Genomic DNA, 26,107 nt, shown 5'->3' on the forward strand with positions numbered 1-26,107 from the left:
TTCGCTCAGCCTGGGACTCAGAGGGGTGCTCGGGGAGAGCACAACGTAAAATCAATGCAGTGTGTTCGACTGGTTTGGCCCGAGGACGTGAAATTGTTTATCGTGACAGCCTCACCGATCAAGAAAATCCACGCACCCGCATCAATTTCACGATGACGTCATCAATCATCACGATGACGTCATCAATCATCACGATTCACCATCATGAATGATGATCATTCCACCAGATGCTGGATGCGTGTTCAAGCTTATACTTATAAAACGCTGAATTTATTAATTGTAGACACGAAATCTTAGACTCGAAATTGCAAAGAACGATTTTAATCATCATACGATGGAAGAGGTACGAGTACGTAGTAAATTACCAAAAAATTACAAAAATTACAATAAAGCACATAATAAAATTTCATAAATTAAAATGAGAACATAACCTTTTTGGGTAAACTGAAACTCAAATTCAATTGTAAAGATATGTGTGCACACAAAATAATTTATTTTCAAACTAATTAATTAATGCAGCTATCACAGAACTTGGTAAGAGGGACTGGTTCACAATATTTTTGGTATTTACGGGGACCTGTCGTGGACTTCAGCGAATAATAATAATAATAATACAGATAATGATATAAGAACTAAACTTGTCCATGGAGTGAATTTACCTGCCCTAAGTCTACCTATGTGTCGTGCGAATGATAAAATAACTAGACTTGTCTGTGGAGTTATTTTACCTGCAGTGATTCCATCGGTGTTTCCTGCTAATAAAAGGTGAACTTATCCAAGGAATGAATTTACCTGCATTAAGTCGACCTGTGTTTCCTGCTCGTAATAAAATCACGAACTTCTCCGTGGAGTAAATTCACATGGACAAACTCTTCCTGTGTGTTGTGCACTCGTACCAATAATAAAATAACTAAATTTGTCAGGTCATGTCAGGTGTGGGAGCATGCGCCGGAGCAGCGCGTTGTTGCATCCACTTCCGCCGGTGGTACTCCAGGGGCCACCCCCCCCCCCCCAGGCAGATGCCTGGCCCATCCCCATGTCCTTGAAATACTGATCAACCTGCTGCAACCACGAGGAATGTGGTCGGCCTTTTGGCCTCCTCCACTAATGAGGCTCCCTCGATGAGAGAATCTGGTGAACAGGATCAGCGTCAGGAAAACGAGCCGCATGACTATACAGCCACAGCTGAGGCTCACGGACTACGCAGGTAACAAATCTCATCTGAGTCTCTCTCGGCAACTGTTCGTTGGACACAAAGTCCGACGAGCGATAGCCAAGGATTCTCCGAAGAGACCTGGTTCCAAAGGAATTAAATCTCCGTCTCAGATCCTTGATCAGAGTCCAAGTCCCACATCCATAGAGCAAGACGAAGGAATGAAAGATTTGGACTTTCTTCCTGCTGCACAGGTACCGACAGTGCCACACCCCATGATCCAGTGAATCCACGACTCCTCAAGCCAGACCCAGACGTCTATCAGCCTCTGGCTCACAACATGCAGAGACATAAAGATCGCTGCATAGGTAAGTGAATATCTGTGACCTCAACATCCCCACCACAAACAGGTACAGACAAGACAGCAGCATCCAATATGTCAGTTGAAACCTAGATCTTAGTTTTGACCCAGGAAACCAGTACTTCCAGCGCTTCCAACTCCTCATTCAGCGCATTGAGGACCCCCATAAGGATATCCAGCTTCTCCACAAAGATGACTGCATCGTCTGCAAAATCAAGGTCAGAGAATTTGACATTCCCAAATGATGCACCACAGGTTGATCTCTCTGACATCATCCCCAGAATCCAGTCCATACAAGCAGTGAAAAGTGTTGGAGCCAGGACACACCCCTGATGAACTCCAGTAATAACTGTAAATAAGTCAGAGATGGTATCACCACACCTCACAGCACTCTCAGTACCAGAGTATCGTTCAGAAGTCAGATTGATCAGTTTTGGTGGCACCCCACGAGGACCGAGAATCCTCCAGAGGGCATCATGATTCACTGAATCAAATTCACCGTGCTCCCACGGAGTGGGTTTTTTGTTATATTTGCGTTTTTGTGTGTTTTGTGGAATGACGTGTTTTACGGTGGCCGGAGTGCACATCCTTCCACCAATCTCCTACAAATAGGTCACCCAACTGCATGAGTACTGGCACAGACACAGTTGGGCACCAGATGTGGATGGCGGTTGTCTCACAAGGAGCTCCTCCGCCCTTTGACAGGTTTTGTTTTTAATCCTGCTGGGTGTCCATATCCATACACTCTCCTCACCAAGAAACTTGGTGGGGGAGACGGTTTAGTCACTGACAACCCGACCATGAAACAGGTTAGTACAGGTTTACGTGATACCTGTAGCAAGTCACAGATCTGATCTGGCCTGACCTGACAATAAAAATTGTCGATGGAGTGAATTCACCTACATTATTTCTATCTATGTTTCCTGCTAATAATAAAAGAACTAAACTTGTCCACGCAGTGAATTCAATTGCATGAAGTCCATCTGTGTGTCGTGCTCGTGCATTTGTGCTAATAATAAAATAACTAAACTTGTCCACAGAGTAAATTCAATTGCACGAAGTCTATCTGGTGTGTCGTGCACTCGTGCTAATAATAAAATAACAAAACTTGACCATGGAGTAAATTCAATTGCATTAACTCCATATGTGTGCTTCAGGTTGTGACGGTGAGGCATGCCAGAGGACGAAGGGTGAACAATGGAGCCGCAGGTGAGATTCACGACTTGGATTTTAGCAGGAGAGAGAAGGTTTACGGAAATTCCACTTTATTATCTTCCACCGACAAGACAACAATATGTCTTCCTGATGTTGGTTGATCGATATGCTGCCTGTCGGCTCAGATCCCGACCAAACTTAATGATTGATATCACCATTGTCTATCAAATATTAACAATAATTTTTGTGAAACGTTAAGATGAACAATCTTTTTTTTTTCCATCAGCTTAATAAGCTGTTTGTACAAAAATACCATTGATAGGTGAGGGTTAGGGAATAATCAACAACCCACTCACCCCTTTCCCGTCGTTTGATTCCTGCTATCAACCCCGAATCAATTCCCAGGACCCAGAACACCATTGAAGCTCACAGGAGGACAAGATGATTTCCGCGGTCGCCTGGAGGTTTTCCACAATGGCGAGTGGGGAACAGTGTGTGATGACCAATGGGACGATCAAGCAGCAGAAGTTGTATGCCGGCAGCTGGGTTTGTTGTAAGCATAAATTTCATGATTTGAATTCAACAGAACCTGACACTCTGGTCGGTCTGTTTATCGATCCCATCGGAACCGATTTGCTCATGATGTTTGGAACCCAAGTTCAAATCCATATACCTTATATATTTGTCCATTGGCTCCTATTGTCTTGTCAACTGATGTCTTTGTCCTGCATCTCATTTATGTAAAATCCCACTCTGAGCTTTAGATCAATGAAAACGAAACACCAATGCACTGTTTTTGAGGGTGTTTGCAAAACAATTCACAATACTACACGTGGTTATTGGAATTAATTTTGGGGGCTTTTGAATGGCGGCAAAGGGAGGAAAGTGATGGCTGCAGAGACAAGGGTAATTATTTAATGGCAAGACAGCTGGCCTTGCACTCCAACAATAAAAAAAATTGAAGTGAATAAAACGTAATCGACATTGCAAAGAGGAAACTAAACAACACATCCTTACATGAACCATTTCAATCTTTTTACCAAGGAGACCCTCATAATTGTCCAAGACATGCCAAATAATGTTTGTGTGTGTCGTTGGTTGTCATCTCCATATACGGGTCTCAGAAGGTTGAATGTAGCGTGTGTGTGTGTGTGTGTGTGTGTGTGTGTGTGTGTGTGTGTGTGTGTGTGTGTGTGTGTGTGTGTTCCCATTTCAGCTGACTAGTCTGAGGTTGTTTCTCATACTGACATTAAACTGTATCAGATTGGTATAGTATAGCCACCTGTGGACATTTGATGAGGTGAGACTTGACTGGTTGTTCCCTCCAATTGTGGGTGAGAGATGTGATTGGGCCTTTTTATTTATATGTTGCATGCTTGGGGACCTTGGTGGTGTGCGTTCCTGTCTATGCTGTCGCCAATGATTCACCAACAAGTGATAAAACCGGTCCGGCGACTGATGGGGGCACGTCGAGGCTGATTGGGACCATGTATCATGAGGGTTCTCATGTATGTGCTGATTGTGAATTTCTTTCTGCAGCTGTGGAGGAACCCAGTTATGGTTTGAAATGGCAAAGGGCTTACCTTGTGTAGTTTTCGGCAGCTTTATTTGGCTAAAAGAGCAGGGAGGGTTAATTATAAAGATCCAAGCCACATGGGGTTATTGATTTGGTGAGAGCTAATTGGTTTTTCCCTCTAATTATGGATGAGAAACATGAATGGGACTCCATATATATGTATGTATATATATATATATATATATATTTTTTTTTTCTATATTGTTTTCTGACTCATCATATTTTCTTATCCTACTATTAATGTGACACCAATATCACTGACTTTGACACCAATACATGTTTTTATTATCAAAAATAGACCCCTAGACATCAAAAATAAACATATATCGAACAAACCGTTTGAAATGGAGCATCTCGCCATCATTAGAGTATTTTTCAATTGCATCAGATGTGGCAATAAATGCAAATTGTTGCTACCAGCTTGCCGGCTTGATGATAGAAGACGTCATTTGCATTTTTGCCGACTCTGTCACCTCCCCGTTTCGAATCCCGTATGGGCACATGCAACGTCCTAGTAGAGGGTGTTCCAAAAAGACTCTGGACAACTTTGGTTGTTAATATATAGAGAACCACAAATGATATAATGATACCCTTTGGTTTATATGATACAGAAACTCATAAAGTTTAGTGAACACCATCCATACACTTCAATGTGACCTCCGTTTGTCACACGCAGTATATCAAGGTCGTACACTACATGAGTTATTGCCATGTTCGGTTCAACATGTTTGCATCCACCAGTGCACATGCAGCTGTGATCCGAGAACGAAGATCCTGCAGGCTTGCCACCTTGGTGTTGTAGACAACATATATGACAAACCCTCACAGAAAGAAAAAACAAGGGGGAGGGGGGTTATGTCTTGTGATCGTGGGGGCCAGGCGGTTGGTCCATCTCAGCCAATCCAGCTATCTTGAAATTTTTCATTCAGGACTGCTCGAATGACTAAGGCCTAATGAGGGGGAGCGCTGTCCTGTTGAAAAATGATATCGGGTTGCAGGTCTTCAATCTGTGAGAAGGCAAATCCTTCCAACATGTTCATGTAAATTGTTGAGGTCACCATATCCTCCTCAAAGAAGAAGCACTGGTGGACGCAATCACGCTGAGCCGAACATGGCAAGAACTCATCCACCGCCTTGATGTCCTGTGCACGACAAACAGAGCTCACCTTGAAATGTATTCATGGCGTGCACAAAACATGATGAGTTCTAAATATATTGACAACCAAAGTTGTCTGGATCTTTTTTGGAACACCCTGTATATTGAATAATTAGAACATTTGTGGGTCTCAGGCTGTTTTGAGTTCCTCATTTGAATGCCCCTCTTACGTACAGTACATTCATTTTGCTTGCTCTCAAAAAGCGCTTTTCAATCGAACGTCGACAATGCAAAACAAAGTGAAATTCTGCTGATATAAACCAAACCTTTTCAGTTTGTTTTGTGGTGAAAATGTCACGAATGTTAGTTTTGGGGTTATGCCAACATCTTTTGACATTAGTATTGATTTGCTAAATTTGCTGGTGATTGTTTACCTTCCATCTTGGTCATTAATTGACCGGGAATGCTTGGAAAATCACAACCGACTTTTCTTTATTTCCCGAGAACAAACCATCTCATGAAGTATTTCTTCCACTCGTGTGTGTTTGCAAAGGGGAAAAGCCAAAGGTTGGACCTGGGCACGTTTTGGTGAGGGCTCAGGGCCTATTCACCTTGATGACGTGCAATGCTCTGGGAATGAGCTAAGCCTGACCGACTGCACACACAGCCCATGGGGAGAACATAACTGTGAACATAGAGAGGATGCTGGTGTCTCCTGCGATCCCTACATTGGTGGGATACAGCCTGGCAGATTTTTTAAGTACTCCTCTTCTCTTTCTTTTCATCTTCTAATTCTTTTCTCATTGGCATCTCATTATCTCCTACTGTTTTTCCTCTTCAAGTTTTTTTTCGTCCTCAGTGTTCTTTTTACACTCCCTGCCTGTATTTTCAGAGGGCTCATTGAGACTGGTTGGAGGAACAGAGAATGACAATGGTCGTCTGGAGGTCTACCATGCTGGTGTTTGGGGAACGGTCTGTGATGACCAGTGGACGGAACACAATTCTGTAGTAGCCTGCCGGCAGCTGGGTTTCCGGTCAGTGGCATCTCTTACCCTTGCTCTAGTTTTCATTTTGTTTGAATTTTAAAATATCGCATGTACGAAGGGATACCCAAGATGGCTGCTCGCTAAGCTGCCCAAATGTGGAGGGCTGCGTCCACAAATGACCAAAATGTACTCGCCAATGAGACAATTCGGCAGATTGATCCCATTACAAAGTTCACACTTGAACTAATGGTCCTGCTACCTGAGTTCCAGGATGGCAGAATGAGAAATGACTTCCCTATGTTGCTATGAAATATTTTATTAACAATGGTGACTATCAGGATAACAAGCAACACAATTCTATTTAATTAATTACTATCGAAGGACATGGCACACAAATCCTATAGGCTTCCATGCAAGACGGCACAGATAACAGACACTTAACAATGATGATGAGTTGTTTAAAGAAATACCTCCCCTTTATTGCCATGAATCTCCGTGCACAGAAAGTTTAGTTGTGAGTGCAGAAAAGCAAAAGAAGAAACAAACAGCAAGCAGGGATAAATGATTAGGAGATGAGGAGGGAATGGCACATCTCTGTTGATAAAGGTGGAGCCGAGGGACCACGCAGTAAGCTTTCTGGCACAGGCAAGCATAGGAAAGACGAGCACAGTTCAGATGAGTTTGCTCACAATGAGAATGCTCTCCGGAGGAACCAAACTCTCCACGGTAATGCCTCTCCCCATTTCGAGGTGTCTGGCCTGGACCTGGACAGATGGCATAGTGTCGAACCTCATTTCGTAATGCCTCATTTCATCGAACCACTCTGACTGTACTGCTGTTAGCAACGCAAAAAATCTCTCTCTCTCTTTCTCTCTTTCTCTCTTTCTCTCTTTCTCTCTTTCTCTCTTTTTCTCTTTTTCTCTTTTTCTCTGTCCATCATTTCCCAGCAGGTGCAAAGCAAAAAGAGGGGCTAAGCAATTGTCTCACTTTTGTCTGTATATGTCTGCCCACAAACGTCAGTTTATGTTCGAGGAACAACTTAATATCAATTGAATGTTATATTTTGAACATCAATCGGAAAACGAACCTGTAGTTTAGCAATATCTTGGCTCTGAATTCGACCCGATCACACATGCGCAGACAGGACTGAGATTAATTTTGTAGTCTGTCTCCCTGTCTTGCAGTCGAGTAAAATTGAAAATCATTCCAAACGGGAAACAGACTGTTTTAGTGACGTAAAGAACACAAACAACAGGTACGAAGAACTAATGCAATGTGTGAAATAAAGTGGTGTATAAGATGCTGCATCAATGCTGGTAAAATTCCGATTTTTTTAAAATTTCAAATTAATTATACACTTAAAAACTCAAGATCACAAATTGCCTTGTTGGCATTTTCAAAAACCTTGAGTTTCGCAGCACTTGGACAAAATATTGCAGCATTTTACATCATCTCAACCAATCAAATTTGCTGCTCCCAGACCCTGACCTTATCTTTTTTTCTCAAGACTGTGTGGGGTAACATTCTATGAACTCTCTAGTTTCCTTGTGCAGAGCGCAAGTACATCCACCCACCCCATCAGATACCAAGAGTTGGCTGTCTGGTAACAACGTTTGACCACTTGCATATATCCACAAACTACTTTGTGGATGTGCCATTATTTACAACCAGCAGGGATCCATGGAACATCCACACAATGTAAAAGTGACTTCAAGGCCTCAACTCTCTGCCCCCCCCCCCCCCGCTCACAAAACCCAAGTGTTCAACCTCTGCCTCCCAAACTCAAGTCCTCCCCCTCCCCCTCACAGCCCGAATGCATCAATCCCCTCCCCACTCCAAGCCTTCAAACCCCCTCTTCACCACAACTACTCAACCCCCCCTCTTTTCCACCAAAAGACTTCAACATCTCAACTCTGTCCCATCTTGCTCTTCCCCACCCCTCCCAATCCAACCCTGTCCTCTCCTGCTCACCCTCTTCCCGTTCATAAAAGCAAACGGCATTCCCACATTGAAACATCGGAATATTTAATGATTTCCCCCTCCCCTATCATGCTGTCACCGACTTCATAGAAACCACGATTGAAATGGCTCTTACATTACATGTCTCGTCAAACTCACAATCCTACGAAATATATGGAAAAGATATTATGTGATTGTGCCAATAAACGACCCAAAACTAATTATCTTCTTCCTGATGCACATGTACACACATGGTTAAAAGTAAATAATGACCTCAGACAAAGACCTTTGTAATGACATGGTTTTACGCCCTGCTTGAGAGAATGCCGTAGAGTTATTTGGGCGGTGTATAAGGCAACAGGCTGCTGCCTTGATCACTGAGGCCGATCTTTACAAGGTCTGTTACACTTATCGGTCTCCGTTCAACTGGCGCTTTAGTCCTTTTTCACTAAAGGGAAAACTTGGACAGATGGCATGGCGATTGTGAACGTCACAGCTCTGAAGATATCTTTGGCTTTGCATAACAGTAAGCACTAATGTGGAGGCCACATGATTTTTCATCAGGTTGAGATTGCGGGTGGAGTCAGGCAAGCTGTTCAACCAATAAGTGGAATGGAATGGAATGTTACACACAGACCGACAGATGGACGGACAAACGGTGTTATTATCAAGATGGGATGGAATAGATTTCAATAACAAGAGTGAAAATTGCTTCGCAACACATGTCCCCTACTGATGCGATATTTCTCTAATTCTAGAAAGGGCAGAACTCTGTGAAAAATTGACGAAACGCCCCGAAACTCGAACTTGTTCTGTAACTTAGCATAATCTAGCCAGGAACTAAGTTTCAGTTGAATATGTTAAAGGGTATAGAGAAAAAGTCTGAAAAACCATAGGCGGGACGGATGGACAGATGGGCGGACAGACAGCGAGCAGACCTATAGTCCCTTTTGGTGATATGGGTAGGGGACCAATAACAGAGGACCATAAAACAATAAGAACAACAAGTCTGGAGACGGCAATGGTCCACGAGCGGTATTTGACGATGTAGATTGTTTCAGAAGTCAAGGATGAGACAATGTGATAATGTTTGACCAAGTTATAAAAATGATCAACATGATGTGGTACGAGTGACAGGTTATTAGCTGCAAAATGTCGAAAACCCGGTTTCGTTCAACAACTTTCAAAATTTGACCTTTGCATAACTTTTAAAGGTCACAAAACAATGTTGTGGACATTACAATAAGGAAACAGGATACATGCTATAGCTTATTGGAGTTAGTTCGTCGAAGAAGGTCGAAAACCCGGTTCGATTCCCACAACTTTGAAAATTTGACCTTTGTGAACTTTAAAGGTCAAAGGTCAAAGATTATGACCTTTGGTGCAAAACTTCCTCTGGAACATTCCAGGAACAATAAAACGTCATATAGGCTATATGGTATTTCGCACTCCTCGGATTATCCATACTTTGATGAAATCAGCGTAAAAACAAACTTAAAGGGGGCGCCACGGGCAAGGTGTTCGAGATAGAGCAAAATGGTTTGAAGACTTTAGGTGGGGAATGACCTCAAGATTATGCATAAAAAATATTGTCATCCTAGCTCTCAAAGTTTGGGCAGTCGTATGATTTTTACGTCACAATCGCAATTTTCTAAGTTCGTGACCTTGTGACCTTGACCTTGGGACGAAAATGACAAATCGAGCTCTGTGGGGCTATGCAGGTGCCATTGGGCTAACCAAATACTGAAACCGCTGCCAGATTCGACAAACCCCCTCGGAGAAGATGTAAATTGAAATCGGCTACCCCCTAAAAACACGTTTTTTGGGCGTGGCTCCGCCCATAATGGGTGCAGCACGCCCATTCTCAGGAAAACACAACTAGATCATGATATAAACCTCCCACCAAAATTTTATCAGGATCGGATCAAAACCCATGGAGCTATGCTCGGGACAGACAGACAGACAAGCCGGTAGGCGGACATGGGTAGTCGCCTCCCCAATAGAACCTGACGTGATGGGCCCATTCGATGGGGGAATGACCTGAGGATTAAGCACAAGAAAATTCATGATTCTAGCTTCAAGGGTTAATGCAGCAGATTGTTTTTTTGTTAAAATACCCCCACATTTAGAGGTTTATCGGCCATTGCTCTGCAACGGAGGGGTACGTAGCAACGGTTCTTTCTCACACATAAGGACATACCATGAACCTACCATACCAGTTTCATGTATATCTGACTCATAGTCTCTGAGATATAACGAACTTCGTTTTTTTATTGTTTTCAACCAGAGTTCATTCAAAGTCTATCTTCTCCGACAGTTTTCATAGGATTTGGCTGGAAATTTTTGACAATATGGCTGAATGTACTGCCCACAGTCGCTCGTGGCCTGATTTTTGATTTTCGAATAAATAATTTTTTTATGGTTTTTCAAAAATTTCAAAGTCCCATTGCTCGGCAACGGTGGTTTCCATAGCAACGGTTCTCATTTGCACACAACTAGGTCATGGTATGAACGTACCAACCAAGTTTCATCGAAATCGCCATTGTATTAACGGAGCAATGGACCGAACAGAGGGACAGACGAACAGACAAACATATCGATGGAAATACTGATAGGGGCAGATCAAATTTCAAAAAAAAAATTTGAATTTTTTTTTTCTTCGACTGGATCGACGACCCAACAGACAGACAGACAGACAACAATAACGAATATCGTGGTCACTTATTTTTTCGTGAAAATATTTTTTCGTGAACCAAAATATATATATATACACACACACACACACACACACACACACACACACACACACACACACACACACACACACTGGTTAAAAGTTTTAGAACACCCCAATTTTTCGACTTTTACTGAAATTTAAGCAGTTCAAGTCCAGTGAATAACCTGAAATGGTACAAAGCTAAGCAGTAAACTGCCGGAGGTTAAAATAAAGTTTAGGTTACCAAAAACTGAAAAATAATGTAACTTTCACAGTTGTTAAAAAAGCCCCTTTTCAGGGAACAAGTAATGGGTTAGCAACTGCTGCTGCTCGGCAGCAATGGAAGTAAATTAAGCCTTTGAAGAAAGATGCAAACAATTCCTACAGGTGTCCCAACTTTTGTTGATTAGTTACAAACCTTCTGTATAAAAGCAGTGTTGCTACACCCTCAGAAGCATGATTTGGACAATATTGCACTGCAGGAAGTGGTATATTGCTTTCATAATGGTGAGAAAAAACACAATTAACAAAGGAAGACAGACAGACCATTATAACCCTTAAAAGTGAAGGTCTTTCCTTCAGAGAAATTGCAAAGTAAGCCATGGTGTCAGTGAGTACAGTTTCCTACACCATCAAAAGGCACTTGGAAACTGGAAGAAACTCTGACAAGAAGTGGTCTGGCAGACCCAAAGCCACAACACAATCAGAAGACAAGTTTCTGAGAGTCAACAGTTTGCGTGATACACGGCTCACAGGACAGCAGTTTCAAGCACAGCTTAACACTGGTCGAAGTAAGGAAGTCTCAGTTTCAACTGTGAAGATAAGTCTTCGAGCTGCAGGTTTGACAGGTCGAGTGGCAGTAAGAAAGCCATTGCTAAGATGGCAAAATAAGAGGTTTGCCTGGGCCATGAAGCACCGCCAGTGGACTACTGAAACCTGGAAGAAGGTCTTATGGACCGTTGAATCAAAATTTGAAATCTTCGGATCATAACGCAGGGTTTTTGTACTCCGTCGAGTCAGCGAAAGATGGTTCCTCAGTGTGTGACACCAACTGTCAAACATGGAGGAGGAAGCGTGATGATCTGGGGCTCTTATGCTAGATCCAGAGTCGGCGACTTGCACAGAGTGATTGGCACCCTGAACCAAAAGGGCGACCACAGCATTTTGCAGCGCCATGCAATACCCTCTGGTCTACGCCTAGTTGGTCAGGGGTTCATCCTTCAGCAATATAACGACCCAAAACATACCGGCACGCTATGTCAGGATTACCTTAGAATAAAAGAACAAGATGGTCGGCTTCAAATCATGGAATGGCCAGCAGTCTCCAGGCTTAAACCCCATTGAGCTGGTTTCGGATGAACTGGACAGCAGGGTGAAAGCAAAGCAACCTACAAGTGCAATGCATTTGTGGGAACTTCTGCAACAGTGTTGGGAAGAACTTTCTGAACAATATTTGATTTCCATTGTAGAAAGAATGCCACGAGTATATTCGGCTGTTATATTTGCAAAAGGTGGCTAATTTGATGAGTCAAAAATTTAGATTAAATTTTGTTCAACAAAACGATTCCATGATTTCTTTTTTTTATCTGAAATTGTTTATTTGTTCTATGCTTTAATTTCAGAGTACATTGAAACATGAAACTGCTTAAATTTCAGGAAAAACAGGAAAAATGGGGGTGTTCTAAAACTTTTGACCAGTAATATAAATATATATATATATATATATATATATATATATATATATATATATATATATATATATATATATATATATATATATTTATACATACAGTAGACTAGGCGTAAGTCGGCAGTGTGTAACTCGTCACTTCACCTAAGTCGGCAGCGTCAAAAAGTCCCAAATTTATCTCATGTTAAGTCCCTATGAATAAAGGGTCATCCCTCTGTAAGTCGTCATCTCTAAGTCGTCACTTCGTCTAAGTTGTCAGATGTTGTCCATTCCCACGTAATGGAAACTCAAGGAAATTACCACTCCTAACTCATCACATGGAACTTCTGCCTCGTGAAAATCCCGATTTCATGGAATCGTGATGCTCGCTCATTGGTTTACACCGCCAGTGACAGGCTATTTATAACTGCGTACACACGTTGATCGCACTGCAGGCAGGACAATGGCGACTAAGCGTAAGCTTACAACTAAAACCTACCAAGAAAAATACGGCATTATCTAGTTTTGCGAGGCAAACCCACTGATGAAGAAAACAGCCTTAGCTGAGAAGTTGGACATCAAACGGCAGACATTGAACGATATCTTGAAGAATAAGGGCACGATGTTTGGACAAGTGGAGAAGATCGCTAGGCCGGTGGTAAGTGTGAAACACGTGAGATGTGTGTCCTTTGAAGATGTCGATGACGCGCTCATCATCTGGTTTCGGCAAATGTCGGCTCAGCCAAATATTCGGTTGGACGGTGAAATGTTGCTGCTGAAGGCACGTAAATTCGCTGCGGACCTTGGGCATAATGATGCCGAGACCTTGCCGATGCACTGGATAGACAGATTCAAAGTGAGGTGGGGAATCGGCAAGGTCAAGAAGTGCGGCGAATCAGGCAGCGTGGATTCGGCAATGGTGCACCACTGGAAGGATTGCAAATTGAAAGACATCTTGGAAAGGTATCAGCTTCGGGACGTGTACAATGCCGATGAGACTGGGCTTTTCTGGCAGATGCTGCCAGAAAAGTCTCTGGGGTTCGTTGGTCAATCCCATCATGGTGATAAGCAGGCGAAGTTGTTGTATTACAGTTGTTCATTATCTTTACTTTTGATAAACTGATTCATGAATTCCATCTTTGCTTGACCACTTTCCAACTCACCAATGAACCCCCACCTATGCCCCGAGGATTGTGTTTTCCTTTTGGTACAATAGCCGGCTCTCACACATACTTGTCCAGGCCACGCGCGACTTCATCCTTCACCCCACAGCCATCATGAATGTTCGCATACGCGTAAGTCGTCACATTTCTAAGTCGTCACTTTTTTCTCGGTCCCGATGGTGATGACTTACGCCTCGTCTACTGTATGTATATATATATATATATATATATATATATATATATATATATATATATATATATATATATATATATATATATATATATATATATATATATATATTGTGACGTCCACGGAACTTGAACAGTCCCGCCAACGTAGAATGAGCCGAAACGATGGAGGCCCAAACATGGCGGTTCTAATCGCTCTACCGCAAACGGGACGAGGAAGGTGGCACGAGTCACTTTTCACTGAGTTGATGATGTTTATTTGTTTTTACTATTAACCAGAAATAACAAGACTCGGCAAGAAAAGGGATCCGGGGCGATTCGACGGGATGGTGTGGGATCGGGCGTGGGGAAAAACAGACAATTCCAATGAATATACAGATCTCAAACCCTCTAAGGCGCCAAGCGCACACACACACACACACACACACACACACACACACACACACACACACACACACACACACACACACACACACACACACAAAACGTAGCTATTTCTGGTGGTCAGGCTGGACCGTGGTGTGGACGCAACTGTCCCTGGATCGGCGTCGGACGAGCTGGCCTTGCTCTCGTCAGGGGGGGCAGGAGAAACCGTGGTGCTGTCGACCTCCTGGTCTTGGCCCAAGTCCGCTCACAGCCGCCAGGGAACCAGTTCTGGCGCCAAGTTGCGAGCAGGAGAGGGAGGCAGGTCTGCCCGCCGTTCGACCCCATACTCCGAGTCAGCAGAACCCCAGAGCCAACCAAGGTGAGGCACGAGGCTCAGCAAGGCTCCAAGACACGATGAAGAACACGATTGAATCAGCACAACAACAAGGACGCTCTCCGCGCAACAGCCTCCACACCAAAAAAACACGATCTTTTTGTCCCGATCTTCTTCCTCTTCCTTTTCGAACCCGAGCAGAACCTTTTTATCCTCCCGTCCTCGTCACTTCCAATCGAGCCGTTTTATTGTGATCACGGGGCGGAGCCATCTGCAGCCCTGTCCTGTGACGTCACGGCCAGCCTCCAGGGACTACTGAAAGGGGTTTACGCAGACACCCTTACCCTATCCCGTGTCCCTATCTAATTACGTGACAATTATCATTTCCCCCTTGAAGAAATGAACATTTACTAGACAAGTTATCACCACTGAATTGCTACTTATTACATTGAGATCCTGGTAAACTCGAACAGCATGGCATACCTAATTAAACATCCTAATTACCCTTTGAATGCATACCCCCCCCCCAAACGTAACACTGCCCCCTCCTCTGGTACCGCAGCTCCTGCAAGGTATATCACAGGGGCTACCGTACCAGCCTTAACACTTACTGACTCACACCTAATTAACCTAACGAAATAAAGTAGGAGGGGCAATGGGCAGCGAGTCGCAGCTAACTTACCTATCCTGCTTAATGTACTACCCCCTTATGGCCTTATCCTCGCCTAAACAATCATTCGTTTTATTTTATTTTTTTTTTATTTTATCACATGAGAGCACTGAGCGAAGTTGCACTCCATCTTCTGGATCATCGCTCTTGCCCAGCACTCTACCAGTGATCTGGGGAGGGGAAACAAAAGGTTCCACAAAAACACAACACTTATACTTTACATTCCTACTCTAAGCCTTAACGACACTATTCACAGGATATTTACACTTGACCGCCTCCCCCAGTGGATGGTAATAGCCCCAGCGTTACCTGGGGAGCCAATTTTCAAATTTGCTTGCCCCAAAATTATGCAGACATCATGCCCTTGCTGCACATGTCAAGTTGTGCGGGATCGAGTGGGACTCGTACATCTTCACAACATTCACACCATGGTCATCATCACATTTCTAGGTCATGGTCCTCATTTTAATCATGCAGGCTGAATCCCGTCGTGGCCGTGGGGTGGGTTACCACAAGATGATGGGGGCATCTCAGGTGCAACCATGCCCACAGGTAAGCTTTAGTCCAACCCAGACGTTTCTCCGCCCCGCTCCCTTTGATTCCCACGCCCCTGGTAACCATCAGCTCTCATCCCGTACAACACACTGGAAGGGGTCTCACTGGCTCTTCTGGCCTTCCTGGGTCGCCAAGGTCCGACCCGCCTTGGTCGCCCAACCAGACCCTCTCCCAGTTGGCTCCAGACACTGTCACCATTAGCCACCAGGGGCGAATCTCCTTGAAGGGGGGTCGCAATTCACGCTCACCGTGAGCTTCAGCAATCCCTGTGGACAAGCACATCATCCCCACCCACAAAACCCACATGACTCCCCCACCCCATCGGCCTTACATGTGACACCTGCATTTCTAACACTTCGCCGACCATGACCTTCCATGTTACCACACAATGTCCAATAAAAAATCAATGTGTGCACTATACATTTCACTTCTTAACTTAAAACAACTCACACAGCACTTCTCCTCACCCGATCCATGCAACAGCCATTAGACAGCCACTTGTGCCCGCTTTGTTACCAATTACCCACTGTCCTTATTGTCACTCCAAAACCCAGCAGAACTTACAAACACATGCCAATTTTCCCACAATTCATTTTTTTTTCCACCAAAGGAGGCACTTCGCCACAATCTCAGCAGCCGAGCATGGCCGTATATGCTCAGCCCAATCTAGTCTCCCCGACCCCCGACAGTGATTTCCGGACTCGACCTATGTAAGGGCACCTCGGATAAACCTGGCGGTTCAGCAGGAGGATACATCCTCTGTAATATTTGGGTAATGCCAATTTCTCCCAGCCCCCCTCCCTGATCCTGAATCTCCGCCTGTCGGATCGTCACCGATGGCCTCTCGGGCACCCGACCCGGCCGACTCCACGAGGCCAGCCTGGCTGCGCACTCGGCCGCTCGGTGCACGGTGGGTGGATCCTGTAGCTCCACTAGCGCTCGGACCTCAGGGTCAGGAAGAGCAGCTAAAAATTTCTCGAGTGCCAGTCTGTCCCATGCCTCCACTGTAAGGTCCCGATACGCGATCCTGACTGATTGGTAAATGTCCTGTTCCAGCTCCTGCACTCTCACCCGGCTTTAATCTGCGGTGCTGGAGCTGGGCCCGTACCAGATCACAGTTCGCTGCAAACCCAAACCGACGGCTCAACGCCTCGCAAATGTGGGAGCTGGTCAACATCCCCTCCGCGATCACGTTTAACACATCTGCGGCTGGTCCCCGCAACGTTGCCACCAAATTCCCTGTACGTTCCCGCTCATTCCACCCGTTTAGTCGGGAAATGCACTCAAATTGCGTCAGAAAAGCTTCAACGCTCCCTGACCCGTCGAAATTTACCAGGGGGATCACTTTTACGGTGGCCCGCTTCTCAGTTTCTCCCTTGTCCGAATCCAGCCCAGGGATCAAACACCCTTGTGGCTGCGTATCCAATTTCGGAGCCCACTGTGGCCAAAGATGTTTTGTGGTGAGGGTCTCATGGGTCAATTTTGCCTCCTGTTCCAAACGTTGAATGGACCGATTCACCTCTTCCCGCAGGATCTTCTGAGCCCGCACAACCTCCTCCAAGGCTCCGTCGCGAGTTTGTAGCTGCTCCTCAACCAACCCGGACACTCTACTTACAAAAGACGGCTCTACCAGGCCTTTATCCAAGACTTCATCTTGGCTCATAATTTTATCTTGTTCGTCCAAACGAGCCTCCAATCCTTTTACCTCCTCCGCCAAATTCATCCCTTGCTTCCTCAGCTCTCCCCACTCTTCAACTTGCAGCTGCATACGAGCATCCACACAGGCACGATGACGTTCCAGGCTTTCATCCACTTTATCAACCTGAATGTTCGTTGCATCAATTTTATCTACCAATTTTTTCCTTATATTTTCCCCCTCCAATGTAATTTCTACCTTTGTTTCCTCCAATCTTGCCTCGAATTTGCTTTGTATTTCTCCCAATTTAACATCCACACACTCCTGCATCTGTTTTCATTTTCTCCATCTTTTCCCCCAATTCATCCCTCATTTAATCAATCCATGCACCCAACTGTTCCCCCATTGCCCCCAATCGATCCGCCATCTCTGCCCCCTGTGCCGTCATTTTTGCCCTCTGTGTCACGAATTGATTTTCCATTTGTGCCGTCATTTCTGCCCTCTGTGTCACGAATTGATTTTCCATTTGTGCCGTCATTTCTGCCATTTGTGCCCCCTGTGCTGTCATTTCTGCCCCCTGTGCCGTCATTTCTGCCCCCTGTGCCGTCATGTCTGCCCTCTGTGTCACGAATTGATTTTCCATTTGTGCCGTCATTTCTGCCATTTGTGCCCCCTGTGCCGTCATTTTTGCCCCCTGTGATGTAATTGCACTCATTAAACGTTCCAACATTGTCCAGATCGTCATTGTGCCGGTTTCCGGCGCTGCCGGCTCCGTTACGGGCGATGAAGCACGGTCCACGCTCGGAATGGGGGAGGTTCCAACCCTACCCCCGTCTCTCCCTTCTTCCCCCGACTCGCTGCCAGACACGTGGCCTTCCTCCTCAAACATCTGCACATCCGCCATGGTGCAGAAGTCCCGTTTGCCGCCAATTAATTTAAATTTGAAAAATCCCGCCAAAATTTTCCCGCGCTCGCGCGCTTTTCTGTAGTAATTTTATATTCCAATTCGTGGCGAGATTTTAATCTTGGTATATTCTCCCGATACCAAATATAATTTAGAGGGGTTCGAACATCCAACACCCTGACACCAATGTGACGTCCACGGGACTTGAACAGTCCCGCCAACGTAGAATGAGCCGAAACGATGGAGGCGGTTTATTTATTTATAACCCAAACATGGCGGTTCTAATCGCTCTACCGCAAACGGGACGAGGAAGGTGGCACGAGTTACTTTTCACTGAGTTGATGATGTTTATTTGTTTTTACTATTAACCAGAAATAACAAGACTCGGCAAGAAAAGGGATCCGGGGTGATTCGACGGGATGGCGTGGGGAAAAACACAGACAATTCCAATGAATATACAGATCTCAAACCCTCTAAGGCACCAAGCACACACACACACACACACACACACACACACACACACACACACACACACACACACACACACACACACACACACACACACAAAACGTAGCTATTTCTGGTGGTCAGGCTGGACCGTGGTGTGGACGCAACTGTCCCTGGATCGGCGTCGGACGAGCTGGCCTTGCTCTCGTCAGGGGGGCAGGAGAAACCGTGGTGCTGTCGACCTCCTGGTCTTGGCCCAAGTCCGCTCACAGCCGCCAGGGAACCAGTTCTGGCGCCAAGTTGCGAGCAGGAGAGGGAGGCAGGTCCGCCCGCCATTCGACCCCGTACTCCGAGTCAGCAGAACCCCAGAGCCAACCAAGGTGAGGCACGAGGCTCAGCAAGGCTCCAAGACACGATGAAGAACACGATCGAATCAGCACAACAACAAGGACGCTCTCCGTGCAACAGCCTCCACACCAAAAAAACACGATCTTTTTGTCCCGATCTTCTTCCTCTTCCTTTTCCTTTTCGACCCCGAACAGAACCTTTTTATCCTCCCGTCCTCGTCACTTCCAATCGAGCCGTTTTATTGGCCCACCGCCGTCGCCTTCCGCCAATCGTGATCACGGGGCGGAGCCATCCGCAGCCCTGTCCTGTGACGTCACGGCCAGCCTCCATGGACTACTAAAAGGGGTTTACGCAGACACGCTTACCCTATCCCGTGTCCCTTTCTAATTACATGACAATTATCATTTTCCCCTTGAAGAAATGAACATTTACTCGACAACTTATCACCACTGAATTGCTACTTATTACATCGAGATCCTGGTAAACTCGAACAGCATGGCATACCTAATTAAACATCCTAATTACCCTTTGAATGCATACCCCCCCCTCAAACGTAACTTTATATATATATATATATATATATATATATATATATATATATATATATATATATATATATATATATATATATATATATATATCTTTTTCTTCTTCTTGTTCTTCTTTCGGCTGCTCCCGTTAGGGGTCGCCACAGCGGATCATCCATATGATCCGCATAGTGATTTGGCACATGTTTTACACCGGATGCCCTTCCTGACGCAACCCTGGTCGCCTCTTGCGACACAGGGATCTGGTACACCTATGTTAACCGGGGTATACACCGGCCCAGTACACTGGTACTCATTTCGCCGACCTCGGAAGGATGACAGGCTGAGTCAACCCCCTGGTGTATTAATTCAGTGGCCCAACGGGCATGAACGCAGGACCTTTTGGATCCCAAGCCGCTGCCCTAACCACTGCGCCAACACCAGGCTTCTGTATATATATATATATATATATATATATATATATATATATATATATATATATATATATATATATATATATGTATATATGTATATATGTATATATGTATATATGTATATATGTATATATGTATATATGTATATATGTATATATGTATATATGTATATATGTATATATATATATATATATATATATATGTATATATATCTTATCCCCTTTTGAGTGGGGGCAATTGTAATGCCCTGTCGAAATCTCTCCGATAAGCGTCTGTCTCTTGAATGCTCCAGCCAGGTTTTCTGGTTCATTGGCAAAAACGATGACAGTATACTAAATTCTCAATTTACCTTTCTCACACGACTCCAAAATGAGTTTCCAGAGAGAACTGTCACGAATACTCGTGACACAACATTTTCACTTCAAACAAATAATTCACAAGTGTTCAAATGACCTGTTGAAGCAGCTACAAGTTGGCCTGTACAATTAGTCAAACACTAGTCAAACCGGTTTATACCTTGCATTGTTGAACTGGAATGTCCTCAACTGCCTGACCCTTTTATCCAGATGGTAGTGGAATAGCAAGTGGGATTTCATCAATAAGTGTCCGTAAATGTTCTTGCAAAAGCCTTCACTGAACCTGTCTTTGGCATCGTCGTCATACTATGACTCGAGGAGTTTAATTAATTCAGCCAAGGACGGGTAATTTCGTATGTAGCCTGTGGGTACTTGTTGCTTCATTGCTGGGATCACGGCTCTGCCTCTGGTGCAGTGCCCCCTGTAGGTTAGACCTGGAATTGGTAATTTGTTCAGTGTGTCGACGATAGCTCGAAGGACACCGTGTGATCTTTCACGTCTGTCAACTCATGCTGGCAGATGTGACACCCAGTTTAACATCCATCTGAAGTATGGGACACACATTAATGAGTTGGCCTTCCTGTGAGAAACCAGGATGACAGCTTATATTTGGGCTGAGATTCAAACCCAGAATAGGCAGCTTGGAGGTGAGTGTGCACATCTGTTCTCGACCATCCTGCCAGCCCAACAAGTGTCCGTCCGTTTGTTTGCAGGTTCTCTATGTAAATGTGTATCATATAGCACCGCTCTTGGTTGGAGTTGGTATTAAAAGTCATAAGGATATACCTGTACATCAATTCTGGGGAATTAACCTTTCCGTAATTCCAGGGAACTAGTGGACGAGTTCTTTGCTAGTCCAATAAAAATATTGTTCAGTTGTACTGGTCTCCTGGGTGGCAGTTGTGATGGCAGTAACACATGACAGTGCCATCAGAATGAAAACACTTGAATAGTTTCCACAATAGTATTGTAGATCTGCAGATGACATCCTGAAGTTGCTTGTGCTCTTTCTGGATATAAGTTGTACATACGGTCCTTGAGAGATCTTTGGCTGGTCGTTTATTCGGGGTTCTAACCAACATTATCTTTTGAGCAACGAGTTCTCCCTAGGATCGTCAACTCTTCTTTTAATGAAGGTCAACTGTGTCTGCAACACATCTTTTGGAGCAAAATCCTGTGATTGAATTGTTTTGATGAGCCATCCTTTCTAACTTGTATAGATAGACCCTCGTCATGATGATTGTCTGTTAGCATACTGTCACCGACTCCTGAAAGAAATGCCTGTAAACGTCAGGGTATTTTTCAGATCCATGCAATCTCTATTTTGGTGGATCTTCTCTACTTGGTTAACATTTACGATTTACTGCCTCCCCTCTCTGATTTTTATTCTTTTATTTTATGTTGCTGGATGAATGCACTCAACACTGGACGAGATATGGAATTCGGTTTACAAACTGTTTGCCAAGATGAGCTTGCTTCACTTGAATCTTTAGCTACGTCTTGTACGAGGAATTCTCCACCTGATCCCGAGGCAACATTTGCGAAAATACCCGATTGCATGGAGCCAGCCGCTTGTCTGCACATGTTGCAATAGAGATGTACTTTCACTCTGTCAATTGCTGTTCCATTACTCAACTCTGTTTTCTTCCTCTGGATTAACAGCACAAAATCTCTTCTATATAAGATTATGACCAATTAACCATAATGTTACCGCAGATAGGTGAGTGAGTAACCCATCTAATTCTTTCATGCTCGAGAGCTATCTGTACCTCCATAAATGTCTGTTCCAACAAAGTCAGTCTGTTAAACATTTAACGTATGCTTACTGGCCATTTGTTCTGGAGACTAGTGTAATTCATATTCAATGTCATCGTTCCCTTGTAGTATGTCACCAATGTGATTTTCTGTGCGTAATGTTGCGGCGTTCCAATCGGCATGACGGTTCAGTATGGGGTGCTGTTGTTCGCAGGTCCGGTGGTACAGTGGCTCTCCAAGGACTGTTCGGTGAGGGTACGGGCCTTATCTTGCTCGACGACGTTGTATGTTCTGGCTGGGAAAGCGGCTTACTCACGTGCGCTCACAGCGAGTGGGGTCGACATGATTGCTCGCACCATGAGGATGTCAGTGTGGCATGTTATGGCAGAGAGCATGACACCAACTTGCTCGGTATGCATGATGGAATGTGTAAAAGGGGTATTGGGCAAAGGTCAAGGCTTTACAAGTCAAAATAAGCTCATTGCTGTACAATGATCCACCCCTCACCAATGGAGTATCCATGGAAGTCTGAAGTAAAATAAGATATATTTACACCTGAGATTAATTATTTTTTTATTGAAAGAAATATCATCGCTCGATCAATATTTGTGTACCCGTCACCATGAAGGTACCTCCCAGGCCGTATTAGTAACAAATAATTATTTTTCATTCAGCCAAGGACAGGTAAAGAGGAATTCAAGCTTGTGTTTAATGGCCAATTTCATCATCATAGCATCGGTGCTGGTGAAGCAGTCTCTTGGCAAGAGTTGTGCCGGGTGGTTTGCCATTGCCTTTCTAGCATGGCAGTTTTGCATCACGTATTAAAAGTATGTTTTTTCTGTTGAGCGTAGTAGTCAAGGAAACGTGGGTTTGCCTGTTTGCTGATCCCATCTGAGCACATAGTTTTCATTGCTGGGATCTTGGGTCAAATCCCACTGTACTATGTTGCTTTGTCCATTGTTTACTAATGCAACGTAAAAATAACTGTCGGGGAAAAAAGTAAAGTACACGAGGCACATTGTGATCTCTAAATTTGTAATTTTGATACATACAGTACGTACTATGCAAACGTAGCGATCACAATATTTGATAACTAAGAGGCCCATGTACCAGCACAGGTCAAGAGGTTGTGATCGCTAAGTTTGTTCAATGAGATAATGGGAAGTACGACAATAGCTGAGTTGGTAGCTGCCAAGGAGTTATCCGATTTAAACTGCATTCTGGTGCAGTGGCAATAGGAGTCACAGCTTTGTGAAACACTTCGTCCTTTGCATGGGACGTATAGCCGAATGGACCTGTTTACGTGCACGCAATTGTGTGTGGACGTAATAAAGATTGCACAGCCCTTTTAGTGCAAAAGTATCCTCGTACTATGACCGGTGTGGCCAAAGATGAAAAAAAAATTCATTCAGTTGTGGGACATGAAACGACGTGTCTGAAATAAGTATGACTCTGAAAACAAATTTCAGGGCACTAATTGCTTCTTATACTTCCTCTTTCGTATCCAACACGAAGCTGCTGGTTTGATCACTTGCTGGGGTTTCAGCTGTGCCGCTGCAGGTTTGAGCATGAATTTAGAATTTGTTCAGGGTGCCAGCGATAGCTCAACTACTCTTCACGAAGGACACTGTGGGATCGTTAACCCTCCACCAACTAATGCTGGCAGATGAAATGTCCAGTTTACTGTCCACCCGAGGGAAGGCACACACGTCGATGCATTCTCCTACCTGCGAAATACCAGGGTGACAGTTTATAGCTGGGCTGAGATGAGAACCCAGGCCAGACAGCTCAGATGCAAGTATGCATAGCTCCAAGGCCTAGGCTATGCTGCCATCCCCACACAAATTGTAAAGGCCTTACTTTAAGTAGATCCCCCAAAAAGTCGCAGATAATAGGGAAAATGGACAAAATTTTATTGCACCACGACTACTGTACAACGCACTATGCATTCATCTCACATGGTCAGATTGTTGATCAATGCAACTCCAAATATATCTTCCAGTGACTAAGATTGGAAATCGGCGAACATGAGTTGGAAATGGAGACATTTAAAGGGGACTCAGTTGAAAAAAGAGAATGTTTGCTACTGGCTACCACTAGGTGGCATTTGTGGCCTACGGTAGCACATTCTGTGTGGGCAAACAGACAAATGGACAGACAGACAAATGGACCCAAATGCAATGCCCTCTTCTTTGGCGAGGGTAATCAATAAATCACAAAGGACGTGCAGGGTGTTTCGAAATATGCCTTCCAGCACTATTTCCAGCAAATCGAGCAATGCAAGATAAGATGTGTTGCCTTGTTTGGTTATTTGCTCGAAAGGGGCACAATAGCTCATTGGATAAGGAAATGTTTTATAACAACAATGTATTTGTCTGAATACAGGTTTATAAGAGCTTATATGGAAACTTGCAAAGTCAAGTGTCAATTAAACAATTTGAATGTATGATGGGAAGTAATATAGGATGTTTCGAGACATCTTGCACTATATTATGTTGATCGATTGTGTGGATATCATGCAAACAAATATTTTCAATCACCGTTTTTGTATCAGTAAATAAGGAAATTTAATTTCCTCTATTCGCTGTTTGTCACTTCGAATACGGTACATAGCTCGTCGTCAGCCAATGCATATTGTACCATGATTGAAGTTCGAACTCCACCTGCTGGTTGCATCATAACCGAAGTGCTGCAGCAGTCAGTGCCCCAGCACATTTTGGCATGAATTTGGAATTGATGGCTACGATAGCGATTACCTATCCCCTCGGTGAAAGATAATGCGGGTCTTTAACACCCACCAGTGAATGACAGCGGACTGGGCGAGGTAATAACCAAATGTCCCTCCGAAGGATGATGCACTCATTAATGCAACACCCTGCCTGTGAAGCACCAGACCGACAGTTTACAGTCGGATCCAGAATCGAACCTACACTCAACAGCTCAAGAGGCAAGTTTGAACTATCCTATTGGACAATACTATGTTTTGTGATTAGTTCAAGTACAGCTGTGAAAGCACCTGGTATTTTGCATCAATTTAAGAACTCCTCGGACGATTCATTTGTCGTATCTACCATCTTAATATCAGACATGAGAATCATGTTCTGCTGTTTTACCACCTGTGAACACGACGAAGCATTTTCTTCCTCCTTCCCTTGCAGGGCCTCCACTGCGACTGGTTGATGGTGACAGCGAGCGAGAAGGTCGTATAGAGGTCCGTATTGATGGCGAGTGGGGCTCAGTTTGCGACGATGGCTGGTCTGACCGTGATGCCACTGTGGCTTGCCGCCAACTGGGATTCCTGTAAGACCTGTGAAAAGGAAAGATGATCAATTACAACATTAATTTTATCTGATTTTAAATGTGCTCGCAACAGGAATCATACTGAACAATATCAAGAAAGATTTCCTGACTTTGGCGTGTTATGCCTTCCAAGGTTCTTCGTTAATTGCAGTACCTCTGGAAAAAAAACTTGCAAGGAACTTGGACACGGGATAGTTTTGTGAAAGATTTGAAAGTTTGGTGTCAATTGCTCAAGTGGTTGTGACGAAAACGAATTTAAAAGTGGAAAGATGAAAGCGGAAGAAGAAAAACAGTGAGGGCCTAGGCGGCTGACGTTGCACAAAAAGGTCAAGGGTGGGTGTGGAAATGTTGTTATTGTTATTATTACCAGTTATTATTAGTTTTGTGTCCTGTAAATGATTGATTGAAGCTTGTGGAATAGCTAGAGCAGAATGGAATGAAACAAAATGGAA

At 44.2% G+C, this 26,107-nt stretch overlaps 1 protein-coding gene across 2 annotated transcripts in view; it reads left to right on the forward strand.

Moving 5' to 3' along the window:
• The window catches only part of PRSS12 (serine protease 12), a 57,359-nt gene that overhangs the window by 216 nt on the left and 31,036 nt on the right, over positions 1–26,107 (forward strand). The window contains exons 2-7 of one of the 2 annotated variants that reach the window (XM_085881277.1): positions 2,672–2,723; positions 3,075–3,222; positions 5,895–6,073; positions 6,234–6,375; positions 22,570–22,766; positions 25,514–25,655. In XM_085881277.1, coding sequence (XP_085737403.1) covers positions 2,672–2,723; positions 3,075–3,222; positions 5,895–6,073; positions 6,234–6,375; positions 22,570–22,766; positions 25,514–25,655 — 860 coding nt within the window. Of the gene's footprint in view, positions 1–2,671; positions 2,724–3,074; positions 3,223–5,894; positions 6,102–6,233; positions 6,376–22,569; positions 22,767–25,513; positions 25,656–26,107 lie in introns of those variants that run through there. The other variant, XM_085881278.1, reaches the window with a different exon arrangement.

Source organism: Eptatretus burgeri, chromosome 5 (assembly GCF_056783735.1).
Source record: "Eptatretus burgeri isolate ZD-2024b chromosome 5, Ebu_testis_v1, whole genome shotgun sequence".
Lineage (NCBI taxonomy): Eukaryota > Metazoa > Chordata > Myxini > Myxiniformes > Myxinidae > Eptatretus > Eptatretus burgeri.